This window comes from Morone saxatilis, unplaced genomic scaffold (assembly GCF_004916995.1).
Source record: "Morone saxatilis isolate NCDOM2014 unplaced genomic scaffold, NCSU_SB_2.0 Contig20, whole genome shotgun sequence".
In the NCBI taxonomy this organism is placed as follows: Eukaryota; Metazoa; Chordata; class Actinopteri; family Moronidae; genus Morone; species Morone saxatilis.
In genome coordinates, this window is record NW_023339763.1 from 16700733 (window position 1) to 16728355 (window position 27623).

Consider the following 27623-nt stretch of genomic DNA (forward strand, 5'->3'; position numbering starts at 1 on the left):
GAAAATAAGAATCACTGTGTTTTCGTTAGTATGAGCTATTTTTATCATCCGCCATGTTGAACCGCCACCTTTCTACAGTAGCCCCACAACGGACAAATCAAACACTAGCTGTAGATAGATTGTGATTTTTCATGAGTTTCATGGCCAGATAGGTATCTGAGATGGATGCCGACTCTGCTCAGAGGAATCTGAGAGAAATACAATAATTATATAATGAGACAAAGGTGCGATCACATTACCTTCAGAGCTGTTAAACTGCTCGTGTCTACTGACTAAAAGGATTTTAGCACTATAGTAAAATTCTATTTATATTTTCCATTACAGTAGTTTGATGGTAGAATTCAAAGCCATGCAGGATTACAAAAATAAAATCAGCATCAAATGACCCACGATGTCTCACACCATAAACCTTTTGAAATCACCGTAATAAAGGAGTGGAAGGCCAAGAGGACGGCACACAGAGTCTGTGGTGTCCAATTTATTGTTGTAGTGGCTAATTTGGGCTCCCAGTGGAGGATTAGGTGTTCTTAAGCAGGATCTTTAAAGATTTGTGGGAAACAGTTGCATGTTCATACATCATTCGTCAGCTGTGGAAGGATAGTTTTGCTTTTCAGCTGTACAAGTTGGATGGAGAAATTCCAGCTCTTTTTCTATTCGGCCCTGGCTTTTTGGTGACCTCATGATCAGGATTGTAGTTGTAGTTGTTAAAATCAGATTATTGTTGAATTTATTTTTGCACTACTTTTCTTTTCTTTTACAACTACAACTACGGCAGTATATGGGCTGTAATATTCATAGGTATGTTTTCATTAGTGTATAATCACCTGAAAATAAGAATTGTTTTGTTACCTTATTTTGAGCATTTTTTTTATCGACAGACACCGTGAGTCGCCTTCCTTGGAGTCTGCCTTATTGAACTGCCATGTTTGTACAGTAGCCCAGAACAGACAAAGCTTGTGAAGGAAGAGTGAAGCAATGGAGTTGTAATCTGCAACTATCTAGTCATCAATCTGAAAAAAGAAAATTATAGCACTTTTCATGAAACTAACTTGACCTTAGTCTTTTCCCCTTTTATTACTTTACCAGAACAACAGCATCAGATATGAGTGTATTGCAGAGTTGGTCGATGGGTTGTTGGGGGTATTTACCCCAAATCTGTCTGACAGTCAAGCAAGTTCCCAAAGATGAATTAATCCAGTAAGATGGCATTTTAGCAATGAGTAGATCTGGAAGGCTGGAACCTCACAGCTTTAATATCAGTAGACAAAACTATCATGTTGTCTGCTCCATATATGTCATATTTCCAGGTTTATCAACCAGGGTGAGTGAGGTCTCAAGGTAACATAGAAGGAGATAAAAAGCTTTTGAGCTTCTGGGAGAAGATTTTTTTAGCGTCAAAATCCTTTGAGGTGAGAGAAAGGGGAGGAATCAAGGTTAAAGACAGTTTGGGATTTTAGCTTCAGCAGCTTTGATAGATACAAGGACGAAACGGAGAACTCATTGGAATCAATGTTCAATGTGTTCCAGGCGAAAAAAGCCAGAGCAGCTCCTACATGAATGAGGACATCGAAGGTCAGACGAAGGCAGGAGGGCAGAACAAAATATAGAGGTGGAGGAAGCAGTGGAAAGAGAGAGGAGTGAGTTAGGTAGAGGAGGAGAGGAGCAGATGGAGACAGAGAGAGCGAGGAAGGGCAGAGAGACTGTGCCAAACAGGGCTATCACGTAAGGAGACCAAGTCACTTGCAGGAAAGCAGAATGGAGACTGACACAAATTGATGGCCTGAGACATTAAGAGGCTAGAAGTGGAGCAGGCTCCAGAGAGGAATAAGCAACTCCAATTTCATCTTTATGAATGAGTGAAGAGGCAGGGAGGGAAATATCCAAGGAACACGGAGAAGAATAATTAAATGATTCTTCTCCTAGGGCTGTCTTATTACTGGGATAATAATGAATCAGCTGTGGAGAGTATAGGTCATAGAGCAGATGAAAATTTAATGAGGAGGCAAGGGTGAATCCTTGTGAATAGACAGTAAATGCCAGTCAATCTGGTAACACTGGTTCATCCTCACAGAGGAAAAATAATACTTATGTATTTTTCTAAATTAGATCTATTTACAGCAGGGGGGTAAAGGTCAGAAAAAGAGTCAGGTCAAACTGAAAGACTCGCACAAAGATTCAATTTGTGTAGCCATGAACATAAGAGCACAAATCTGATGTTTATAGTAATAACTACAATTGAGTCAGTTTAGTAGAAATGTTTGATGATGCTCCTGGCTCAGACACAAGTTACCAAAACAAAAATCACATCTGGTTGCTCAGAATGACAAAACAATGTCCTAAAATAGACTATGACAGAAACCTGCACCGGTACAGATACTGTATCTGAGAGAGCAAACTAATGAAATAATCCACATGTCATATCACCTCACTCTATTGATAATAAAAAATGTGTCAGTCAAATTAATTTGTTGAATTTCTCTGAATTATGCAGACACTGATATAGTAAGATTACTAGAATTACACGTTTCTGCAGATCTTCATCATGTTTGGAAAGGTATCCATAACCCAAGCAAAAACACGAGATTTCGAGCATGATGATTTACTGACTTATTTTTCAGGGACTCCTCATCATGAACAAACATGAGATGAATGAAAATGTCACAGTTGAATTGGAAAATGAAAGCTGCCTGATTTGACCAAGATCTGCAAACTAAGGAGAGATGAAGGTGAAACTGATGAGGTGAAGTCAGTCGTCTCAGACCCCATGTGCAGATAAGGGGAAAGGGATTGAGATTCTGAGTCATAATATTGCAGGCCAGCACTTTGGATAGTGAATGACTGGAGTCAAGGAGCTCAGCTAAGTGCGGAGAACAAGGGAGAACATGAGAGTGCTTTCAAATACACTACATGATCGCCACAGCATAAAGTTTTAATAGCAACCTGGAAGTGACCGGCTGTTTATTGTCAGACTGTTATTTCTGTTCACTTTTCTTTTTTTTTCTATTTGGGGAGGTAAATATTTGATGGTTGTGAGTTATTTCATACATCTCATTAATGGATAGATACATATTAAGCTGTGTTTATTTGGTTTTACTGATGTTTAAGGTTTTGATGTTTTAAGCTGAGAAAAGAGAAAACAGTGAGTTGCTGAGTAATGAGGACAGTCCATAAAAGTCAGCATTACTGTCAAACTTCAATATCCTTGCAAAAACTGCAGCAAAAAAGAGAGAGAGAATGAGTTGCAGTGTCATTGGGTGTAAATGCCCTGCATACCAACACATAAACAGATTTAAGTTTTCAGTTAAGTCATTTTATGGAGAGCAGAAAAGAACATCTAAAAAGAGAAAGGCACATCAAACACTGAAGTATAGCACAGGGGGAAACTCTATAAAGAATGATTTAAAATGCTTATAAATGGGTTAAACATATTCCCTGATCCACTGCAGTGGAAATCATTTGATCTGAAGTCAGCATATGGCTCATCTGTTGGGTAGCTTGACCATCCATATCCTACTGGACAGTAGACACTCCCCTGTTTTAAAATAGTTTACACAGCAGGTCGGTATGTGTTTCTGGGGGGGGGCTTGTTACATTATGTTCATCCGTTCATTTTCTCATTCGCAGTAGCCCGTCAGAAAAATATATCCATAAACCTACAGTGCCTCTAACCATCCCCATAATTACATGGGGCGGTTAACCGTCTATTTGCATGCTTTCATACATGAGTAAGCAGGTAGAAAGTCCATATTTAATGGAGTGTACTGAGTGCAGAAATGTGGGTGTCTGTGGGTGACAACTCTGTGACAACTATAATCTGAACATATAGACACATCTCCTCTTAGGCAGTGTGCATAAATTGAATGTGAATATAGGTCTGTATTAAAGCTTCTCTAATTGTATGAAATGTGAACATTTTTCCACTGTATTAAAGGTCCAGTGACAGGATGTTTTCATTACCTGAGAATAAGTCGTTTTTATTTACAGACGCCGCAAGTCGCCTTCCATGCAGTCCCCCATGTTGAACAGCCATGTTTCTACAGTAGCCCATGAACGGACAAAAAAACGCGGCTTCTAAGATGGCCATTACATGGTTTTTATGTGTTTTTAGCCATTGTAGTTTCTCCTTCGTGCTTGTAAGGGGAGGGTAAAATGAGGGAGAGGCAATCTGCAGCTACACTGCTAGATGCCACAGTCCTTCACACTGGTCCTTTAAATTATGTTTACTATTTTTAATTTCATAATGTTAAAAATAAAGAATTTATACACTTTAAATAAAGTAATCTGATTGTGTAAAACTTGACTCTAATAATAGGCAGTGATCTTAAAGTAATGTTTTCATTATAAGTTATGTGTAATAGGTTTATCATTAATTAAATTCAAATGTTAAAACTTCATACTACACCTATGGTTTCTGCTCTATTATCTGGTCTTTAAACCAGATTATTGTGAGTCGTCATCATACCTGTAAGATATCTTTAGCAGGTAATTACTGTTATTTAGCTCATAGTGTACTGCAGCTGCAGCGCTACGGCATAAAGCACAATGCAGCATGTTTCTAACTTTCTGTACGTTGAGTGTGTCCTGTAGGTCGAAGTGCTGCTGTGGAGCGACAGCAGGAGAGATGGTGCAGTGCTGTTTCTGCCCTTCACTACTGTACTCTCTGTGGTGCTTAACATCATTACTGCCCTCCTGTCACCACAGCAACCGGCCTGGCTACATCCTCAGAAATGCTTTGTTTAGGCATTTATTGACGATCTGTGCATGTGTGTGCGTGTGTGTTGGTTGTGGTTGATGTGAATGTATATCTCACACACAGCACCGGGAGTCAATCACGGCTGCCCACACGCCAATAAGAACACAGTGTGGCCTTTAAGTGAATGAATAACCACAAAATTCATTACTCTACATCCTATCAGACAATCAACTTTATTAACACACCTCTCCATCACCCCGTCCCTCTTCCTCTAGTCCCACTATGCTATCAGTGTTCCCCAGGACACAGCCAGCACTGACTGAAGGTTTAATAACACTAAAAGGTTCACCGCCCCCACACATTTCCCTCAGTAACCTCACTCATTACTGGAATTATCAGGTCCGCTCTAATAACTTACCTGCCTACGAGTCACGTTGAGCCTGAGAAACAACAGTGTGAGTGTCAGACATATTTTACTGCTCGGCAAAAACACTGGAGCTTTCAGTGTAAATGAATGAGAAAAAGTTGTAGCATATTCATGATACATTTACTTTAGTCAGGAATTTTATGACATGGAAATGAACAGGTTAAACATCTATAATTCATCAACAGAAAGTCAGAGCCTGCACTTATCTCTCAGAGATGTATCATTTCTCAGTGTTGAATAATAAATATTAAAGCAGGATTTAAATCTGTGCAGTTGTAAGCTCTGCACTGTGCTCTGTAGTCTGTGTTGTATATACCTATGTATTCTATACAGCACGAAAAGCTACTGTATATTTTATGTTGCAGCACACTGCCATGTACACTGCCAGTGGTGAAAAGTGAGGAAGTGTTTACTCAAGTACTGTATTTACACTTTTAAGGTACTTGAACTTGAGTATTTGAATTTGCTGATACTTTATACTTCTAACTCCACTAGTTACTTCGCATATATAAAAATATTATACAAAAAAAAGATGAACGTCTAAAATGTGATGCATTTTTATAGCTTGAACTACCCAACTGTATGTAAAGTGGATACAATTAGTCAAACAGCTAAAACAATAAAATGCTAATAAGTGTGAATGTATCAGTATTCAGTTAAATTATAATATTCCATTCACAGTGATAGGGCTTCTTTAGTTTGTGTAATTACTTATTATTTAACACTTACCTCTCAACATCCTGATAAAAGCACAAAAAATGGCGCATAGTAATTGTCACGTCTTTGTTACACACAGCACAGCCAAAATCACTGTTTGCATAATAATTTATTCACACTTTTTTTTTTCACATACTATATATTATTATTGCTGCAGTTCTGGAGCCTTTCAGGTATTCACTTTCAATATTCCCACAATGGGATTCTATGTTCATATCTCTTTATATTTGTCATCTTCATGCATGCTAAGTATTACATTTCACAGGAGCAGGATGCAAATAAATAAAACAGTCTCTTTTTAAGTTACATGTCATAATCTATCCATTCTATTAATGCTTCAGTAACATGCCTTTTTCAAAGTCCATAGTGGGGAAACACTTTTTGGAACATACAGTCTCCATTAGAGGGTGAAGGCTTAACAAAGAGCACATTTATAATACATATTGTTAAAGCTGGCAATCTATGATTAATCTTCATTACCACCCACCCCATGTTCCCCCATCCAAGTGAGGCCCATCTATACGGCATAGGGAAAAGGCTAAGTGTAATTATTACATCTCATCTATGTACAGTAACTTTAAATATGGCACCAAATCTGCTTGTGAAAAAAAGCTTGAGGTTACATGTTAAAATATTTGTGACAACAATACTTTTTCCTGTTTATTTGAAAAAATCTTTATATAACTCCATTCAGCACCTTACACTGCGATCACACTTTAGAAGCCAAAGTGGAAACACTGGCACACTTTTCTTGACTGTTTTCAGTGGCTTCTGAGAGTAAACAGCATGCCTTGCAGGCACTGGGAGCATTGTGGTGCGTAACACAGTGTTGAAAAGTAAATCTAACTCATCTTCAATGCACCATGTGTCTCTCTTTGAACAAAAGCTCCCAGGCAATGTCAGCCTACAGTCTGATTGGCACCTAATGCAAGAATATGAAGAATTGTGACAGTGTTTAAGAAAAAGCCTGGTACACTGACACTGTGTCCCAGTTTATGTAGATAGCTTTACTGCTGTTGGTTTTATGTGATTTTGTGTATATTTCTTAAAATATGTTTAAAAAGGTGCTTGTTTGTTCGCCAAGTGACTTTGCTCGATGATTATGGACCATGAGAAATAACATTATCTTTCTCTCAGTAGCTCAGATTAGCTTAGCATTCAATTTTCTGAATCAAGTCAGAGATTGGCTTTTTTTCCCCACACACATGCGTATGCATGCACACGCTTAAGCTCTTGCATAATGCAGACATAATTGGAAAATAAGGGGATTATTTCTGACCTACAGCAAAGGCAAATAATGAAGAATTTCAGATAATTCAACCTCAGACTATCTTTACAGTATTTTAATATTACTAGTATTTGCTCAGTTTTATCTGTTGGGTTCTTTGAAGGCATCTAGTGTCACCTAGGCAGAGCAGAACTCTTCATCGTGTAAGCTTTAGGTGTAAAGCTTTGTTGCAGCAACACAGTTGCCTTTTTAAGAAGGTGATTCTTGTCTCTAGAAGTGTCAAAGACTCTACTTTGTGAACTGATGCTTTATCATGATTACACAGAGTCTGTCTGTGCTCCTGAATAATAATGCAATAGTGAGTTTTGTGCCCTAATGGTAGGGGTCGTGGGCCAGGGAAAAGCTCTTCTCCAAAATTTAAGAGGTCCTCGAGCCCCCAGGCAGAGAAGCCTCTGTCAGACGTAGGCTGACTCACTAGACTGGGTCCTGCCCAGGTTTGGGGCCTGGGACAGGTGTGAAACATCCTTCTTGCGCACTTCACAGATGGACTTCCTTCGTGCCTGCACCCCTCGCATGGCCGTCTTTATCTTCCTCCAGCCAAGGTGGTTGAGCTCAGCCAGGTTGAGCAGCACACATATGCCACTCACTGCAAACATAAAGACCAGAAACACGGTCTTTTCTGTTGGACGGGACACGTAACACTCCACCTCCTTCACACATGGGTAGCGATCACACTCAAACATTCCTGGCACATTGAAGCCGTACAGGAAGTATTGACCGGCCAAGAAGCCAATCTCCAGCGCGTTGCGGAACACCACCTGGATGACATAGAAACGGGAGATGCCCTCCTGTCGTCGCACTTTGGCACTCTTGTGTGTTTGAGGAAGTCCTCGGGGTCCGTTGGGGATCTCCTTGACCTCCAGGCACTCATGATCCTCCTTACTGCTGTCAGGGTGCACCAGGATGCCATTGATGTTGCGAGAGTGGAGCTTGCGAGCGTGATGGTCATGACCATGCCGACCATGGTGACCATGACCATGGTGATCCATGTAAGGATGCAGGAGAGAGTAGCTTCGGTCACGTGCTTTAGCCGACTGGTGAACAGAATATGTGATGAAGCACAGACTCGGCGTGCACACCAAGATGATCTGAAAGACCCAGTAGCGGATGTGCGAGATGGGGAAGGCCTTGTCATAACAAGCCTGGTTGCAGCCGGGCTGCATGGTATTACAGATGAACATGATTTGCTCATCCTCATACACTTTTTCTCCCACTATGCCTACTATTAGGATACGGAAAATCACCACCACTGTCAGCAGGATCCTGCAGAGAGACAGAAGGAGAAGGAAAGGGCAGGAAGGGGAGGGGGTGAAAAGGAGACAGAGAAGGTCAGTTAACAAGGAGCAAATGCACAGATATTCAGAAAATATCATAGCATATGATTCTGACTATTTGTAGGATTTGTGAAGTCTTGGTTCAACATAATCTAACTGGCGATTGGATGTTGTTTTCACTTTGTACCCTAAAACCATTTCCGAGCATCAGAAAAAAAACGTTTTTAGGTAAGATTCTGTGTATGCTTTAGTGTGTGTGTGTGTGTGTGTGTTTGGGTGTGTGTGCATGGGTATGTTGAATGTATGTTTGCATGTGTTATAACTCAGCTGCTATGATAAACAACGCCAAAGGATGGGGGATTTGCGCTCTAGATAATACGCACACATGAGCTCACTAATCATAAGAGACTGAAACAGGTGATTTCACACTCGTCTTCACTGCAGAGCTGAAACGGAACGGGATGTACATCAGTGTGTGTGACTACACATACAGGCTTAAACCATGATTGCTAACCATTGATTTAGGAAACAGTGTTGTATAATTCATTGTTGTATTTTTCCAGTAATATTTAAACCAGCTTTTAATCTTTTCAGTGGTGCTTCATTAAGCTCCTGTACAAATGACCTCAACATTAGACATCATATTATGGGTTGATAAGTTTCACAGTTGCAAAGCCTTCAGGAATGTGTATTTTTAAAGAGCAAGAGTCATAGTATGAGTGCTGATTATTATTATCTTAGTACCATACAGGCATCTTCTAAAAACTGTGAGGACCTCCCATTGAGCATCATTAGTGCATTACTGCAGTTAGAGAGCGCGGTGTCCCGGGGCCGGAGGATCTAGAGAGCAGTATGGCTGTTTTTCAATGCCTCTGAGAGACTGGTGTGCTGTACTTTTATCTTCTGGTGTCGATCCAGCATGGGCACTGCGGAGGAAGACTAGGGCTTTAGGGCTGCACTGTCAGCTCTTTGTAATGAGCGAGGAAAGCCTGCACATCACCGGGCTCCCTGGTATTTATGCCACAATGCAGTGGATGTGCATGCTGCCTGCGTGGAGAAGCCAATTACTTTAAACACACTTGTTTCCGAGCACAAGAGAGCCACCCAGGGCAACTAAAGGTACAGAGATAGATTGAAGCTGGCCCCAGCTGGGTTAGAACATCTGGGGGAAATGGCACCTATGACAGTAGGCTTTAATTCAGGTGATGTAAGATAAAACTATTCCACTGCATTTAAAATATATAAAAAGTTGTTCTGTGTTTTTATCCACATGTCAAATGAGACTCCAAAGTGTGTCTTTAGGGCCCACAGCACGTTACCACAGCAACCAACAAATTAGTGAAACAACTGCAGGGAGAGAACAGTGGTATGTAGACACTGAGACACAGGCACAGAGTTAAATTTGTGTTTCCTTAGGGAGAGAAAAAAATAAATGTCTTTGAATGAGATGATTGAGGAGACAGCTCATGAAAGCAGAGTGGAAGGCAGGTGAAGGTAAGGGGTATACATGTGTAGACTTAAAATAGAGCAGCACGCCGCTGCAGGACTGTTCCTGCTCCACCTGCGAGTGCGTGCCTGTTATTTAGTGTGAGAAAGACAGACACAAGGACACAGAGACAAAGACGGAGAGTCATCCATGTGTATGACTTGTGCAAAATGGCAAACATGTCCGGCCTTCAGTGCTCGGAACAGCTGTGACAGTATACGCTACACTGACTTTCAGCATGATCAGAAATAAAGCAGAATAAAGCTTCTCTGCACCTTTGGTCTTCCAAAAGTTAAATGCAGGTTGTGTGTGTAATTTATGTAAAGACTTTCAGTCACGTTTTAATCCTTTGCTGTGAGCCGCATGTATCTGCCTTCACTGGGAGTGTGACAGCAGCGGATTTGGCCGAAGGGCCGATATTGATGGTTCTCTGCACCACAAGGAGTCATTTGACGCATATTGCTCACTGAGATAGAAATCTGTGGTCGATACTGTTCATTTAAATGCAAATATTTGTTTAAATTATGTTTAAATGTGAAACTAACTCACTTCAGTGTCAGTGTGAGAATCCGCGGCTCTAGATGCAGACTTAAAATGACAGAAACAGCACATCTGCATTCTGTTTCTATTCAAGGTCTGCATCTTCTCATGCCAATGATAATTACCACATTGTAATAGCATTAACTAAATGTCACTAAGTCTTCCTGGTATCCACATCTCTGTATGGTGACACAAGCTCACAGACTGGACTGGTCTTTTACAGTTAAAATGTCCACTATAGCATTTTTTTAAATTCAGACGTAACAGTATTTGTATTGGGGGTCTCTGCAGAATATAGGCTCTTCTTTATGTTTTGGTGACAGCTTGCACCCTCAGGAATACAAAATATTGTTTTACTATTTTCTACACACAAATACAGCAGAAAAACACAAGAACAAGTCTATTTACATGTAAAGTGATATGTCCCTTTGTCACTGAAAGTCTATGTATACCATTGGAAATCATAATACTTCAGCATGTGGACAACTGACCCCCAGTGTACCCAGTTAATTGTAAATATATAAATCCCATTCCTCTAATGTAATTTGTGTAAAATAATAAATAGTAAATATCCTGGCTGCTAACAAGAATGAAGAGGCAGCATGTTGCAGCACCTGGTTAAATCGACTTAGTTGTGTGCAAATTTTCTTAAAGTATGAGTTGCTGAGGACTTACTGAGGGCAGATGATATATAAAGGTTTAAACCTTTTATGCCTGAATTGTTTCTCACCTGAACAGTAAGAACTGTCAGAAATACTTACAGACTTTCCTCAGATAAGAAACTTAAGTACCGTACTGCAGATATTCAGTCTCTACTTGTTTGTTGGGCAGTTTTATGTCGTTAAAAAAAATTCTAAGACATTGCAAGTATTGAGTGTTGTGCTGTGTGCGTTTGCAGGCTTGTGTGTGTGTTTGTGTCCTGCATGTGTGTGTGTGTGTGTGTGTGTGTGTGTACTCTGCTGCTGGATAACAGGATAATCAGCACAGGGCAGATTGCTGCATTAGCAGAAAGAAGTGGACGAAGGTTATCTGCAAACATCAGTGTTTTAAGTCCTGCAGAGTAACGAGCCAATACTGTACGTTAGACTGGATTGGGGCAGGATGGCCCCGAGGCCTTAACTTGCAGAATATTCAATAACCACAGTAAATTATGAAAAAGATTTTAGAACTAAAAGCTGAGAAAAGAATATAAAAATAAGGAACATCTACTGAGCAGATTCAAACAGGTAAACATGAAAAGGACACCATCTATCACATCCCTTCAACCAAAAGTTCCTTAAATGGCAAGTAAATTATGTCACCACTCAATCATTAAATTTTTGGAGACTTTCTAAATCGACAGCCAGAGATTTACAAGATTTTAAAGAAAACAAATCAGTTTATATCCCTGGATTGGGCTCCTGTGCATAGACTAAAGCTAACATTGACGTCAAGAGTGATGACAGTGGGAAGAAGAAAAGATAAGGACCTGATACTTCACTGCAGTGACACTATACGAACTGATCTGTAGGTAGCTGATTGACCTGTAAGACTGTGTGTGTAATAGCTGCTCTTCAGCTGGTGTGTCGGCTGGACATGCTGGCTCTGTCTTTCCCAGAGGCTTTCACACACAAACACACACACACACGTTCATTCATACAGCAGCTGCCGCCAGCCTCCAGGGACAACAATTGCCTCTAGCTCAACAGCAGATGGATTGGTAAACATACACACACATTACTCTTACACGCACATACACACATTGGTAATATAAATGACCCTGTACTGTATATGAATCAAGAGTCACAAACACAAGTGCACAGGTAGTTCTGGTTAAGTGCAGTATTATGTATAGAGAGACCCTGAGCAAGAATATTCTTCCTTCCAATACATTCTCAATAATAAGCTCCACTGATTGCTGATGGCACAGAACATAATGACATAATGAATAAAGACCTTACCAGGCATAGAAATTAGGCAGCTTAATTATCAGAGTGCAGACATTTCTCCCCGCCCTCATCCACCATTCCTCTCTCAAACTGTTTTAATAGTTTTAGGTCTTGCCCACGTATCAGGCAGACATGCGTGACCGCCTGAGGTGCCACGAAGAGTCGGTGTGACGAATACATTAAAATAAGCTAAACTCTTGTGCCTGGCCTCCTCTTAATACTTATCAGGAATATTTTACTGAGAGTATGAAGCATAAATAGTTTTAAAAATATCTCTTATACTTGTGATTTTAGACCCAAAAAAATGTCCTTCATTTAATTTCCTTTGTGCCACAACACAGTCAACATGTGCACAAATGTAATTATCTCACTTGTCTCATTCAACAGCTCTAAAGGAAATTGCTTCCAGCTGCTTTTCGTGAATAAAGGAGGAAACAGAGAAAGTTAACTGGGGGAGACTCGACAGGTATCTGCTTCAATTATACCTCAGCTGAGACAGACTTTAACAAGTTATGATGAAGTGTTATCATAATACCTTAAGATTAAAACACCATATTCAAATGCAAATGCAAAAGGTTCCTCAAGTTTAATTTAATAAATGTTTCTATCGCCCAAAGAACATCTTGCACACACAACTTTTCTATTAACTCACTGTACAGCCTAAGCATGTGTGGTAATGACACAGTGTATACCAGATGCTGCCTTCCTGCATCCCATTTGTCTACATGCCTTTCATCTAAAAATGATCCTTTCATCTCAATTCTAGCTAAGGGATGCAGATATTATGCAAAGTGTTTCTCTCCAATATAAGTTGAAAGTTAGAAAGCATTTCCTGTTGGTTCCTAAACGGCACATTTTGCTGATTGCATCAATATGCAGTTTCAGAATATTCAATACATCACATCAAGGCTATTCAGTATTTGAAGCAATGACAGGTTCTACATCATCAACACAAATATAAAAATAAAAGAGGGTGGTTTTTAATTCAGTGTAAAATACAAAGTATTAGACAAAATTTAACTACAGAAAGGTTCTGCATAGACTCACACATGATGTGCCATATAATGATTCGTAAAATCTTAAGTTATTACTTAGAAGAGATCAGCTTCAACCCAGAGAAAATGATTTCATTTTGCAGCGAGAGACAGACTAGGCTCATTTTTACTCAGCCCACTCACTTTACGTCTATAACTCATAATTTTCTTCTGTATTATTGACTATTGGATTATAAAACATGCATTTTAACCACAAGTTTGAACAAATAAGTTACAGCCTTTAAAGAAAGAGGCAGACTTATTATTATTATTATAGACACTGATTTAAACTGTGTTGTTCAGCACTTGTTTTCCTGCTTTAGCCCTTTCAACTGAGCTCCACTTATTGCACGTACCTTTGTTTTAGTTGTAGCTGTAGATAAAAGATATTTTCAAGTGAATCGCCTCTTGTGGCTGCATTGCATTCCTGTCCACTGAGGACAGGAGCAAGCTGTATGACTTTCTCTTTGATTCTGATGGACTGACAACAAAACCTGATGTTTTTCCTGTTTATACTGTTGACATGTTTCTGTAGTTAAGTGGAGCTGCATTGGCAATCTTACTGTGTAAAAAGTTCTATATTAGAAAACAACAACAAATTGGCTCCAGAAATCACTCAATAGTGGCAACGAACCAAAATGAGCACAGATTTATCTGAATTTATGTCACATGTTAGAGAGTTGTTGTTGATTCATTAACAAGCCTACAAGTCACACGATGTAGGCTTTTAAGAGTTGTGGTTACATTGTGTGGAGTGATTGTGATGCAAAACTGCACTCATAAATATAATTAGATTTTAAAAGAAACAAATGTTTTCACATGTATTAATGTACTGAAATAGCTAAAAAATAAACCAGAACCACAGGGGGCTGACATGGCTTCACCTCCTCAGTCATAATGGTCACTGACTCGGCTGACTGGGCATTGCCCCACTTGGCCAGCTTGTGTAGAACAGAGTCAAAGATAAGAGGATTTAAGGGTGTAAAAGAAATCTGACCTGCCATGAACATGAAGTGTTTATAATTGCTTTTGTTCTGAATGAAGCTTCTCAGGAAAAATTCTTCTATCACAATGTATTATATGTCTGATAAGTTAGTTATCAGTTAAGATATTTGTCAGTTGTTCTGAAAGAAATTATTAAGCAGTGAACTAGTGAACTAGTGTCACTTTTGTCTCTAGTTGAACACATTTGATCAATCACACTATGTTTTAAAATTAAATGTGACTGCTTCTAAGTAATTTATGTGAACAATGAATATAGCATATCTTTGATACAGAATTAACAATGACAACCACAATGTCACATTTCTGTTTTAATATTATAATGATATTAATGTTTTGTGCTAAATAAAGCACATTACCTTCACTTTTACATAGAGACATAACTGAATGCATCATTGTGAAAGACACATGAAACTACTTTTAATAAGTGTCTGAAAAGGTCACTTAATTCTAAAGTTTATGAGCAAAATGTGCTGTGTTTGTGTTGCTTAAGTATAACCTCTACATGAAGTTAGCAGACATAACCTTTTCTGCAACCTTATGCTGATCGCTAGACAATGTGATTATTTTGTGAGGTGTTTTTTTTACTATGTGCAGTAGTATAGTTACTTGTGTAATTTTGAAGCAGTATTAATTGATTTATTGTCCTAGGGGGAGGCTGTAACACACAACACTGACATATTAAAAATGTATAAAGAAAGGATTCTGTAGAGTTGAGGGGAACTGCAGAGTCGGGTTATAATTCTCTGTGGGTTTGTAACTACCATATTACACTTTTTCGACCAATTATTAATATAAAAATGTTGAACTTTTGACAACGTGACCCACAGTAGCTGTCAGATGTAAGTTAACTTGTTGTTGTTGCTGTAATAACATCCAATCCAAGAGTGAAAAGCTCTTAAGGCCACAAACTCTGTGTAACAACATCTGCTTCCCTTGTAGCTTTTGCTAACTTTCTGGCAGATTATTCAACAATGTGATGCGAATTGCTGTTTTAATTAGCAACCAGTTGCTAATTCTTGCTACAACTTCGTTCCTGGCTGCAAAGTACTGTGTTGCACCATAAATTGAATTTGATACTTGCATCATACCTTTCATTTAATTTGCCATCCTGATGTTTTCTTTTCATGTGGACTAAATTTAGTGTGCAGTGTAAATTAATTTCTAATGTATTTAGCAATCTACTCTGAACATTATAACATACTAACCACACTATAAAGAAAACATGCCTTACTGTTATAAAGACACATTCACACACATGGATTGGTGTTCATTTGACTATATTAATGATTTACCCATTACAATAAAGCAAAAGTTGACTTTATTAGTCTATATCTTATATACCAACTCAATATACAGATAGGGTAGGAGATTTCTAATTCATACACACACACATCTTTATTGCAAAATACATTTAAAATCATATCTGTGAACAGTTTACTTGTGCCAAAAAGTATGCCCTTAAACATAATACTGTAGCAACATGACAATAGCTTCAGGGTTTATGTGAGTTTTGGTATCTAAAACCCTGCTCACAGCCATAAAACATTAGAAATCCTGTCCTAATCTAATTAAGGAATTCTAACATGTATGGTGAAATCACTGAAATAAAGAACATTTAAGCTACGTATAGGGCAACATTACATGCCCAGTAAGTCTCATACACACAGCATCGATGTGTTGCTGAAATGAATAATGGCCTGCGCTGAATGAAAGCTGAGCTCAGCTATACTGGCAAAATCCCCCTGTCGAACAGTATAATCAATAGCATTCAACATCAGGGATTGCTGCACAAATAAACTAATGACAACTCTAGATGTGCAGAAAAATGGTTTCGTTTGAAAGACAGTCCCGCTCCTCGCCGCAGGATGATGGATTATTAATCCTGTCAAACGCTGAAATATTGCTTCCATTGTTTTCCTTTGCAACACAATCTTCCCAGACAGTATAGATTTTATCCAGGAAGCTTGTTATTAATGATACACAAAGTACATTCTGGTTCACCATTAGACAGGATGATGCCCTCAATTAAAGCAGAGCATTCCTACATCTCAAATTATTTTGAGAGAAGTAGGGTGCCCTTCTCAAAGTAGGGTACCTCCTTCTTGTGGATATCCTGACCTATTTAGACAGAAAGTGTAGAGAGAACACAAATATGTGCACCACGACTACAGGAGTGAACAACTTTAAAACAAAGAGGTAGACTGCCATCTGTATTTTGCTTTTAGAGACAACAAACTAGCATGTAGATATATTTGGTTTCATCAAACCTTTTAAGACTGTCCATTCGAGTGCTGTTTTTTTTTTACTATATAAACAGAGCTACAGAGCAACAAGGTATTTTATCCATCACTTTGTCCATTACATTAAAAGGCTAGTCAAATGTGCATAAATTTTTAATGACTTGACATCACTTGCAACTTGCAACAAGAGCCATATAACATTTATTAAGATTTTATGAAGTATTTATAATGCTCAAGTGGGCAGTGATGTTAAATAATACATAGTTACACAGGAAAAAACAAATAAAAGGTACATGGATATAGAAATTGACTATAGAGCACATAAATTAAACATCTATGCTCTATAATAGTTATTAGTTTTACTCAAATGTAATGCAAAATACAGGAGTTTACTTGCTTCAACAACAGAGAGATTCTGCCTCCTATTAAAGATGCTGTTTATTCGGCCAAACCTGCATTGCTGTGTCTGCGTAAATTGTAAATATTGCATGTAATTTCTCCCAGGCATCGTCCTCACCTTTTACAAGCACTACATTAAGAGCATTACATTCACACAAATGAGAAATAAATAAAAAAACACAAAGGTCTTGTGTATTTATAGAAATCCTCATCAATGCAGAGGACACACTGAGTTTGTGAGTGTGCAGGCTGTTTCCTCAGCAGCAGGGTCAGTCAGCAGCTCCAGAGGAAGGAGCTCTGACACAGATTCTCAGCACTATACCTCTGCAGAGGAAAAACTTCTCTTCTTTCCTCTCCCCCCCCCCCTCTGTACCCTTTTGTTCTGCCTCTACAGCTCACATCCTCTCCTCTCCTTCCATCCGGCAAGCTTTATTATTTTATCTTCCTTAGATCACTCTAGTCCTCCATTATCTCTATGCCTCTTTTTTCACTTCGCTTCTACTTGTCTTTGGCACTGACCTCACTACAGCATTGCAGTGTAGGGGAAGGTGCATCAACACACGTCCTTTCTTTCTTCCTACCTGCAACCTGCACTCAAAAGGCTTCTTCCTCTCACGGTAGAATGCGTCTTTTCTTTTTACAAAATACACGTACATGCACACCTGTGGTCTGCAAAACATCTGAGCACCACATGTGAAAATATGTTGTTTGACATGTTTTGATATACCTATATGTGTATATATGATACATTTATTGCCCTTAAGTGGAATATGCATCACATAATTGTGTTTAAAATATCACATAATGAATGGATAGCAGAAGATTTTGATTTTATTTAGGGGAGTCCAAGAAGTTAAATTTATTTATCTTTTATCTAAAGAAGATGAAACTAACGTCTCACATGGAAAAACTGATAGTCTATCTGGTCTCATCCATCAAATACAAATGATGGAATGGCTCTGGATAGTCAACTGTTTGCAGTGTTTTGTGGACAAATGTTGGTTTTTGGCCGATTTGCAAAGTATACAAGCAGTAGCTTGTCCCACTGGATTAAATAGTCTTATTTGCACAATAATGTGTATTGTCAAGGTGTTTAAATGCTGCTCTGATAAGCAAAAATGATGAAGCGGGTGAAAGGAAAAGTAAAGGAAAAATAACATTTTTAATCATAGAAACAAGACTTAGCTATTTATACGTGAATCTGTTGTAAAGTACTACACCAGACCTACCAGCAAATCTCTGACTGAGAGTTTGATGTTTGCCGTTCTTGTCCACATTTTTCTGAATTACAATAAATATGTAAATGTAGGTTTGTGTAAATTAATTATTAAGTGTACAAAGTTTTGAGATATAAGACAACTGCAAACATTATCAAGGCTGCTGGTGTTATATTTTATACAAACACACCAGTGTATCATCAGCATATCAACACAAAAACATTTTATTCATTTTGGTGTAGAAGTCTATAAATCACCTGTAGTTGGTTTGCAGCAACATGCTGCTTTGAAAGTCAGTCAACACACATCTCTACAAAGTAATACTTGCAGGAATAATTGTAAAGAGTGCACAAGTATGAGTACGCTTCACTGTAAATGTTGGTCGAATAATCCCAAAAAACATTGTGAGGTAGTATTTTTATTATGTGCACCAAGTATATCTATAGCCCTGGTGGTGTGTGGTGGTTTGTGTCAGCAGGCTACCTCTGTCCATCAAAAGCAGAAACTTAATTAATTTGCTTAATTAACACAGTTAGTGAGATACACTGAGACCCTTTACAGGCCACACCGAACTGTCAGTTATCTAATGCTGAAAGCCCCAGGGTCATTTCAACTGTGAATATACAGTAAATTTGGTTTTGGTGAGAGAATGAGGTTAATGCAGCCTTGACAATGATTTCTTTCACTGTGTAATCATGATTACAGTCATTGGTTATCCATGCACACACTGTACATTGCCCAGTTAGAAGTCAGGCATATGGGAATCACAATACACAACATTAATCTTTGAATAAGTCATAATATGCAAGCCACCTGTGGTTAGTCAGAGGCACAGAAGCAACTCTCAATTGTCTGTCTCTTTCAAAGACCATAATTAAGCTAACCTATGCCACTGCGTAGAGTTGGTCCGTTTCTATTTTTAACACTGGCTAATTATCTATCCTATGCCAGGGCATAGGTTAGCTTAAAACCTACAATTAAGAAACAGCTTAATTGTAGCTGGATTTTACAGTCTAGACATCCAACAATGCTATCTGACAGTGTCTCACGGTGGAACTACATCCTCACGTTGCAAGAGAGAGGGTTGGCACTCAAACAGATGACTGACATGCAACCATGTTCCAAAGTTTTGATGCAGGGGAGACTTTTCAGCCATGGGGAGACATCACTGCTCTGTACTTTGGAACTGCATCCTTTGAACTGCAAGCGCACACATGCAAACTCTGTCAAAGAAACTATACACAGGCTGAACATCCTACATGTGATGCCATCTAGCAGTTGCTGCATGCTCCGGCCACACCCTGTGAAGTGCAGGACTTCACAATGCACAACAGTGCAACGCTATATTACAGTTGGTTGTGTTCACAAGTGCAACAGACCACACCCGACCACACCCAACTGTGTTGTTGGGTGTGGTCAGTGGTGTAACAGACTTGAACCTTTCAACCCATAGAGGTCAGTGCAACAATTTTGACTCCATACATGATTTAGTGTGGAGTTGCTCATTAACAATCTAGGAGGCATCTTTACAGCACAAAACTGTGCCAGTGGTGAACAATTCTCCAACTTGCTGGTACATCAACAAACATCATTCTGATCATTTTAAGTGTCATTAATTTCCTGACCATGCAGACACATGCTTAGGATTAGGAATCAAGTCTTTATCTTTAGTAGTTTTTGTGTTATTGCTAAGATTGTCTAATGTCTAAAAATGCCTGTCTAGAAGTTAAAAGCCAAGATCCAGACCACCACTAAATAATAAGTTTCTATCTAACCCAAGGTCTCTCTGTCCACCAAACTGCATACAAATTCCCCAGTATTTTTTAAGATATCCTGCAAACAAGCTAGCTATCAGGGACAACGCTAAAATCGACTTGGCAAGGGTCAAAAGAAATTCAGGGATCTACAGCCTAAAATACTCACAAAATATTGTTCAAAGTGATTCCAAGGACAATGTTTCTTTACTTGCATAGCATAAACAAGCAGAGTAGAAGGAGGGAACCTCACTGGAAAGCAGCTAATGTTACAGCTAATGCCCTAGGGTCAACTAGAGAGCCTTGTAGGACAAACACAGTCTGAGGGAAGCCAAAACACATAGGGATCATTTACAAAGCATTCCACTGTATTCAGCACAGTATCACATAGCTGATGTCTTGTAAGCATCACACAAACTACTCACTGTATGAGGGATTTTTTTACTAGTTCATATTATCATTTAACTTTCAAATGTTACATCATTTTGGATGTTTTGACACAGCAGGTAATTAATCTAGTAGATCCTATCATATGGAGAACAAAATCTGATGCATAGAGGACTATTCTAAGCCAGGGAAAGCACTGCTCATTTTACTAAATGTATTTTAAGTATTCAGGGGACCATTTTTAATGTTCAACCAGTGAAGTGCATGATCAACAAATAGCCCAAATTAAGCAGAAGCCATTACATTATGACTTTTGAAAGAGGTAGCAGACAAATTGAGAGTTGCTTCTGTGCCTCTGAAAAACTGTAGGTGGCTTACAGTCATTGAATCATCCAAGGATTAATTTTCAGCATTCTTTGTACCCTGTGCTCACAGGGTATTACTGATTCAGCTGCCAGGACTGGATTTTAAAGCTGCATTAAGTAATTTTTGACCACTAGGGGGCGGAAAGACTCCAGAACAAGTTCACAACAGTTAGCAATTAGCTTATGAAGTTGTTATGGCTAACATGTTAGCAAACAGTTGCCTACTTACAAATCCAGCAGAAACAGAGCAACACGGACATCCCTTTGGTCTCCTTTTTCTGGCCACCTGTTGAATGTAATTCCAATATTCACTGGCGTTTAGCCCTTGTTTAGTCTTCCAGCTCATGAGAAAAAGATCTCTCTCTTTTTGCCTTGCTAAACGTTTCTTCACCAGTTACTTCGACTCTTTGCCATTTTGCGCTGGACAGCTCGCGTACAATTAGCTTGTCTTAGCTTCTGTGTTGGGAGCAGTTGCCCAGGGTCATACACGAGCCGACATTGTTTTGGTTTTGTTGCGCCAGAAACCAAAACAATCAGCTGAAAATGGCGGAAAGCTGCGTAGAGCTTCAAAGTGAGATGTTGATTCTCAGTGGTATCGGCAATACTACCAATCCCATAAGCAAGAGGGAGTCATATAATTAAATGGTACAAAACGTTGCTTAATGCATCTTTGAATCAAGTCAACATGCTCTACTATATGCAGGTTTTCATTCCATCTGAGGACTAGACCAGGTGATTTCATTGATTAAGGCACTCAACCTCAGAGGAAGAACTCATTGAAATGACTTGGTGTAGTGTTTGGTTGGAAGGAAAATCTCCATCACACATGATTTCAGATCCCTGATCAACAGAAGTTTGGCTATAATGCAGCTCACATCATCTCTGTCTGATTTTGAAGGGTATAGTCTAATGGCTATGAGCACACAGTGCACAGTGTAGTCAAGAGCCAATTTTCACTGCTTTAACTTACACACAGAGCGAGACACACACACTCACAAAAAGCCACACAGCAGAGAGAAAGTTAGGCCATGCCCTTGTTGCAGACTACCTGAGGTCTGGGTTAATGAGCACAGCAGTGCAGTCAAATTCATAGTCTTAGTGGCTTGTTTTTTTTCTAAAGGTAATTTTCAAACCACTTATCCATACATCCAGGTTTCACAGGCTAAACCACTTTGACTCTTCAGTTTTCCAAACGAGCATCCCAGCGTGACATTTGGATTGTGTTTAATGGGTGGGAAAATTCCACTTTTGCATTTATTAATCACACAGAGATGATGTGGAGCACTTTTTTTGTCACACAGATTTTACAGCATGTCTCCATGGCATGTCTCCACTGCTAATCAAACTAAAAGCTCATCTGTTCAACCCTCCACCACGAACCATTCTCACACAAAATATGAGAAAAGATCTGATCAGACTTTCACTACGATGCAAATAAGTGTCTGCCGTTAAGAATAAACTGAATGAACTTGTTTTTGAAATAAATTTTCTTGTCTCGAGTTCGCACAGAGTTCAGAGCCATTTACTCCCCCTTTGATTCTACCTTCCACACCTGCTCGCTCACCATCCTTTCATCTTCCGCACCTCTGCTCTCCTCTCACTCCCACTCCCCTCTCCTACTTCTGTCCTATTGGTCTGTGGCCAGCGGCATCAAGCGTTATCTATCAATAGCTAGGCTATTAGGTAGTATCAACACAGGAGCCTCTCTGAATTAACCATAATGCCCAGTAAAGCCTGCTATTGATTATGTGCAATTAGTTCATCCCTTAACAAATGATGAGTGTGGAGGATAAGGGTGAGGAGAGCAGGGAGGAGGAACGGACGGGGGAGGCAGTGATGACTGTGGGGGACTGTAGAACAGAGGAGAGCACTGGGACAAGCCTGAGGAGGGGGGTCTCTGTAGGGATGCCATCAACTGATACATACTGTACTGTACTTTTAAACCACTCAGCTCAACGTTATAAACAAAACCACAGATACGAAACCTTTACTCACAAAATCAATCAGTGTCTTACCTTCCAATCATAGTAGAGTGCTGCTGGACAGCCGCCTCCAGCAGCCTCTCCAAAATGGTCCATTCGCCCATGTTGATGGCAAGGTGGCAGGACTGTCAAAAGAAACAGGAGTTGGGGGACCGTCCCCTCTTTCTCTCTTCTCGACCCCTTCTTCTTCCTCCCAGGACCGGCTTGCGCTCTTGTGGACTTGCCAGCCAGCGGGGGGTACACCCAACCCCCGTCCCGCACCAGCTCCCTTTTTGACCTCTACACGTTGACCTGACTGCTCGTCAGTGCGTCTTTGACTGAGTGTCTTCTCCTGGGCCTGTCCCGCTGTGCTTTTCCTCCTGCTGGAGGAGAGGTGCTGAGCTGATTGCCTCCCCCCTTTTCTCTCCCTCAGTTCTCTCCCCCTCCCCTGTGCGGTGATGCTTGTCCTCCCCCTGCCGCACCACTCTGTTCTGCGCTACAGCATATGCTATAGCTCACTGCATGACAGCCATGATCACCCTCTCTTTTCCACTTGTCTCTCTCCGTCCCCTCGCTCTTTCCTCCTCTTCCTCCTCTGTCCCTGCCTTCGTCCTCCACCCTACCCCCAGGGCACTCCTTGTACTTTACCTGCACTGCCTGCCATCAGTGCTGCTCTGCGCTCGTCCTTGCATTGTGTAGAATCTATGCCTTTGCTGCACCCTTGCTACTCTAACCTGAACACACACACCGCATAAAGCTGATCCTCCTTGGCTCACCTCAGCGAACAGCACTGTAAACACACACACACTTGCACTCGATGACAGCTCTGAATCCCACTCTCCCACTTCCTACTGGGGACTGCAGATCCACACCAGCACACAAAGCTCCTGCCTGCTGAATGTCATTTTATGACTGGAGGAATGGTTGCTCCCACAGCTCCGAGCGCTACCAGGACCCATAAAAACCTGCATACACACACACACTCAGAGCTGCACACGCCACCCAGCCCCTCAGTAATAAATCAGCTGCCTTGCTGCATCCAGTGAGGCTGAACCAAGGCAGAGCGCTGCAGACCTGCTGTCCTGTGTTGTCCCCCTGGCTAATTTCAGCACAGTCCGATGCCCAGAGTCATGTCTGCCGCAGAGAACGGGTATGAAAAGCTGTCCTGTGAAGCCTATTTCTGGGCTCCATCATCTTGCATCCCTTTCTCCCCCTCCTCCTGCTCTCCTTCAACCTCCGCTCTCTTCCTCCTTCCCCTCCTTTGCTAGCGTTTGTGTGCAGATCTCTGTCTTCCCAACTACCTCTGCCTCAGTGTTCGCCCCCCATCTCTGCTTTGTGCTCTCCCTCTCTGCCTCTGTGTCTCTTTCTCGCTCATGGAATCGCTCTATCTCTGTCACACTCTGAGCATGCAACACCCCCCACCCCTTCCTCTCATAGATCTGCTCTTTCTCCTCCCTCTCCCTCCTTCCCTCCCTGCCTCCCTCCCTCCGTCCTCTGGTAAATGTGCTTGGATTGCTACCCTGATCACTGCTTCACTTATGCTTGCAAGAATGCCTCCCACCGTACTGCTGTGTCTGTTCCTGCCTGATGTTGCACAGAAAAATAGGGATTTGTGATCTAACCGTGCCTTCTGCCCCTGTCTTCACCACAATCCTTTGTTCCAGTCTGGAAGCTTGGCGGTGTTTCCTGTACTTCTCAAATGCTCATTTCCTCTCTTTTCTCACTCTCTGCCACACATCATCTAGCCCATGCTTCCAGGAAGAGGATTACAGGAGAATTGTGGCTCAGCTACACCCCATCCCCCATCTATCCCCTCCCTGTCTCCATCTTACCAAATTAAGGGTTGACAACACACCTATTTTACCCTGACCCAACCCTCATGCCCTTTCTGCATTTGCTTTCCTCATCTTCTTTTTCTGTTCCTCATTCTGGCCATTTCCCCCCTCCTCCATTAGAGCCCCTTTGCTCTCGCTCCCTCTCAGGAGAGATGAGCGCCGTATTGTACTTTGCTGTGACATTGAAAGCTGCATTCATTAGATTTATATTGGAAATGGGATGGTCTCCCTCCATTACATGCACATGCAGGCAGATGTATGGCATGTAATTCACTTGCTCACTCACCAGTAGACAAATACGTGTGTATGTTCAGCTAAGAGACAAGGATACATAACAAGAGAAAACACGTTTGTTTTCTCCCAAGATGTGACTCATAACAAGGTTTTCCCATCTTGTAGACTAAGTCAAGTTTTGCAGAAGTAAATGATAGCAGTGGCATGTCATGAGACCAGCACACCAGAATGAAGTCATTGCTTGAAGTGACAAGTTCAATTCATTTGTGCCACGCTTTCCTTTAGTTACACTTCTTTGATTTTGGACAACATGCATCCCTACTTGACAGTTTATTTGTTGCAGAATAAGGTGCATGCCTTTGGGGCACTTCATAAAATGTAATACCACCTTAACATACTCGAATCTTGTGCGGTTGTATATATGAAAACAAATAGCAGTGAGGTGAGCAAACTCACAATCACAGCCCTTGCACAACAACCTCTACAGTCCATTAGTAATCGATCTATCTTGTTGTGAATGTGCATGCACACATGCAAAATCCCCCTGCATGTGTGTGTGTGTGTGTGTCTGTAAGAGAGGGGGGGGGGCAGAGAGCAAACAAGGATTTTGTTTGTTCAGCATCTTCAGTGGGGGGACTTTGGGTCTTTCCCTTACCAAGGACATATGGTGTAAGAGTGCTGTTGAGGAGAAGAGAAAGGGGAGGCGGAGTGTGATGTGAGTTTGGTGAGGCTTGGGTTGCAAACAGAGCAGCTGAAGCGCTGGCATCAGCCGGTCGGCACTCCGAGAAGAGAGTTCAGAGCTGGATGGCACACGAGTGAGAGAGAGGCGCAGGTGTGTCTTCGGTGACCTAGAAGAGCCAGTTCAAACATGCATAAACACACATACTGTACTCAAACGCATCATCATATATAAATATATCCATGATAATACAAATGTAATTCATATGAGTGTAATAGTTGGGGGTCCTAATGTATTAGTATAGTTCATACTCACTAGTAAAACAACTGCAAAGGAAACATCTGGTATGCTTACAGTACATTCTGTCAGGATTCAACATTTTAAAATATACAATATTTCTTTTCAGTTTGAGCTCATGTTTGATCTCATGCAGATGCCTATGTAAACATACCCTATATATTTCCCTATGCACTGCACAGGGATAATCAATATTTAAGCCTATGTAATGTTTATGAGAGTTACATAAGACTGAAATTATCCTCACAAAACAAGGGCACTTGATAAAATATGGAAATCAGAGTAATTATTAATAAATGTTGGTATGACTATGATGAATCATGGTTTAATATTCAAATGAATGCAGGTAGAAAGAGCAAACCCCAGCTTTATCAGTACCTCAGCAAGATCCTTATTAATTCAGTTCATAATATATAATAGTTGATTATCTTGAGCTCTTGAGCTGAATAGTGAAACAAATATAGGAGACATATTTAGACAAAATATCAGTATGCAAAATAAGCCATCGGCACTATAACCTCATGCAATCCATATGTTGTTTTTCTGAAACCTTAAAAATGATTTGTATGGGTCTTTGGGTGAAGCAAGTGGAGGAAGTCACCTTGTATGTGGCCACAGGGCTTCAACCTTCTGGACAGCAGCTGTCCAGGGAGCTGGAGGTCACGAGCAAACGAATGACAGCTACAGCGTCCTGTAAACATCACAGCATGATACCAATTTGTCTGTCATGTGTCTGACATAATAGACCTAACAAGTTAGACTTCCACATTTCACACCTTCATACTGCTACCCATAACTGTGATTTAATTTTGTTCACAAAGACAATTATGCCAGACTGAATGTTGAAAGATTGCCAGCAAAACCTGGCATTAATATATAAGACTGTACATGTGCACACTGCAGTAGATAGATAGATAGATAGTATATTCCTATTTATCAAAACAAAAAGAACATGTATCTTAAATAAGAACAAACTGCCCTTCTCTGATCATCCACATGAAAAAACAAAGACAACATATTTGTTATTTCATGTTCAATAATGACTAATAAGAAATCCAATACTTACACATTTAAGAATGTAATTTCAATAAGGCTCCTCGAGACAGCTAATCACTATCATAAAGGTTGCTCAGTAGGTGAGATACTGGCGCTGGGGTGACTCCGCCCTCTTGTGGCCATTCAAAGACACAACATGCTTCAATCACTAGCTGCTACTCTTCTGATTGTACACTATACTGACACTAGACTATTATAAAAAGTGGTACATTACACAGACCGTGTTTATTCGTGTTAAAGTCTACAGTCGCGTTGCTCTACCACACAGGGATACACCCTTTTATCATTCTGTGTTTCCTCCACCAGTAGAGGGCAGCACCGCAATATGCCTGACTTGGTGAATAGTGTGAACTTTATGTGTGTAGAAGAAGAGCAGCCCTGGTGGCAGTGGTTCAGATATGTCAGAGAACTGACAGCAATGCTAACTGTGAGCTATCAACAAAAAGTGTCCGGAAGCTTAACGGAGTGATTGTAGGGCACGGAACCTCTCCAGGTGGACTGTGTAGAGGGTTGGCAGAACCGGCAGGACGGTTTCGGATCCCGGACCTTTAATATCCGACCACCGCTGGGTAGTAGATAGCATTAGCTGGCTAGCTGGGGAGCTCCCGTATAAAGTACCGTCAGGGTTTGTTTCATACAGTCATGTCTGCGGCCGGAGACTTCGGAAACCCTTTGAGAAAATTTAAATTGGTCTTTCTCGGGGAACAGAGCGGTAAGTGTGAGCCTACAGCGTTAGACACTGAAGTATGCTCTGCTGGAGATGTAGCTAACAGATGAGTTCACGGATCCGTCTGCTGATTAATGTTA

At 40.5% G+C, this 27623-nt stretch overlaps 2 protein-coding genes across 3 annotated transcripts in view; one reads left to right on the forward strand and one right to left on the reverse strand.

Annotated features, from left to right (window-relative positions):
* Window positions 1-5959: 5959 nt before the first annotated feature.
* On the reverse strand, window positions 5960-23130 carry LOC118331557 (gap junction delta-2 protein-like). Its single transcript, XM_035666587.1, has 2 exons — window positions 22770-23130; window positions 5960-8388 (listed from the first exon to the last, which is right to left on the reverse strand). The coding sequence occupies exons 1-2, from the start codon at window positions 22838-22840 to the stop codon at window positions 7521-7523; spliced, it is 939 nt and encodes a 312-aa protein (XP_035522480.1). The 5' UTR covers window positions 22841-23130; the 3' UTR covers window positions 5960-7520.
* Window positions 23131-27173: 4043 nt separating this feature from the next.
* Window positions 27174-27623, forward strand: part of LOC118331420 (ras-related protein Rab-6A) — an 8192-nt gene continuing 7742 nt past the window's right edge. For both annotated transcript variants that reach the window (XM_035666337.1, XM_035666336.1), the window contains exon 1: window positions 27174-27528. In XM_035666337.1, coding sequence (XP_035522230.1) covers window positions 27459-27528 — 70 coding nt within the window. In that variant the 5' untranslated portion in view covers window positions 27174-27458. The remainder of the gene's footprint in view (window positions 27529-27623) is intronic.

Excerpts from the sequence above, each read along its gene's own strand:
- LOC118331557 (XM_035666587.1), bottom strand. The coding sequence starts at position 22,840 with ATGGGCGAATGGACCATTTTGGAGAGGCTGCTGGAGGCGGCTGTCCAG. Across the intron at positions 8,389-22,769 it reads CACTCTACTATGATTGGAAG|GATCCTGCTGACAGTGGTGG; the intron begins GTAAGACACTGA and ends GTCTCTCTGCAG.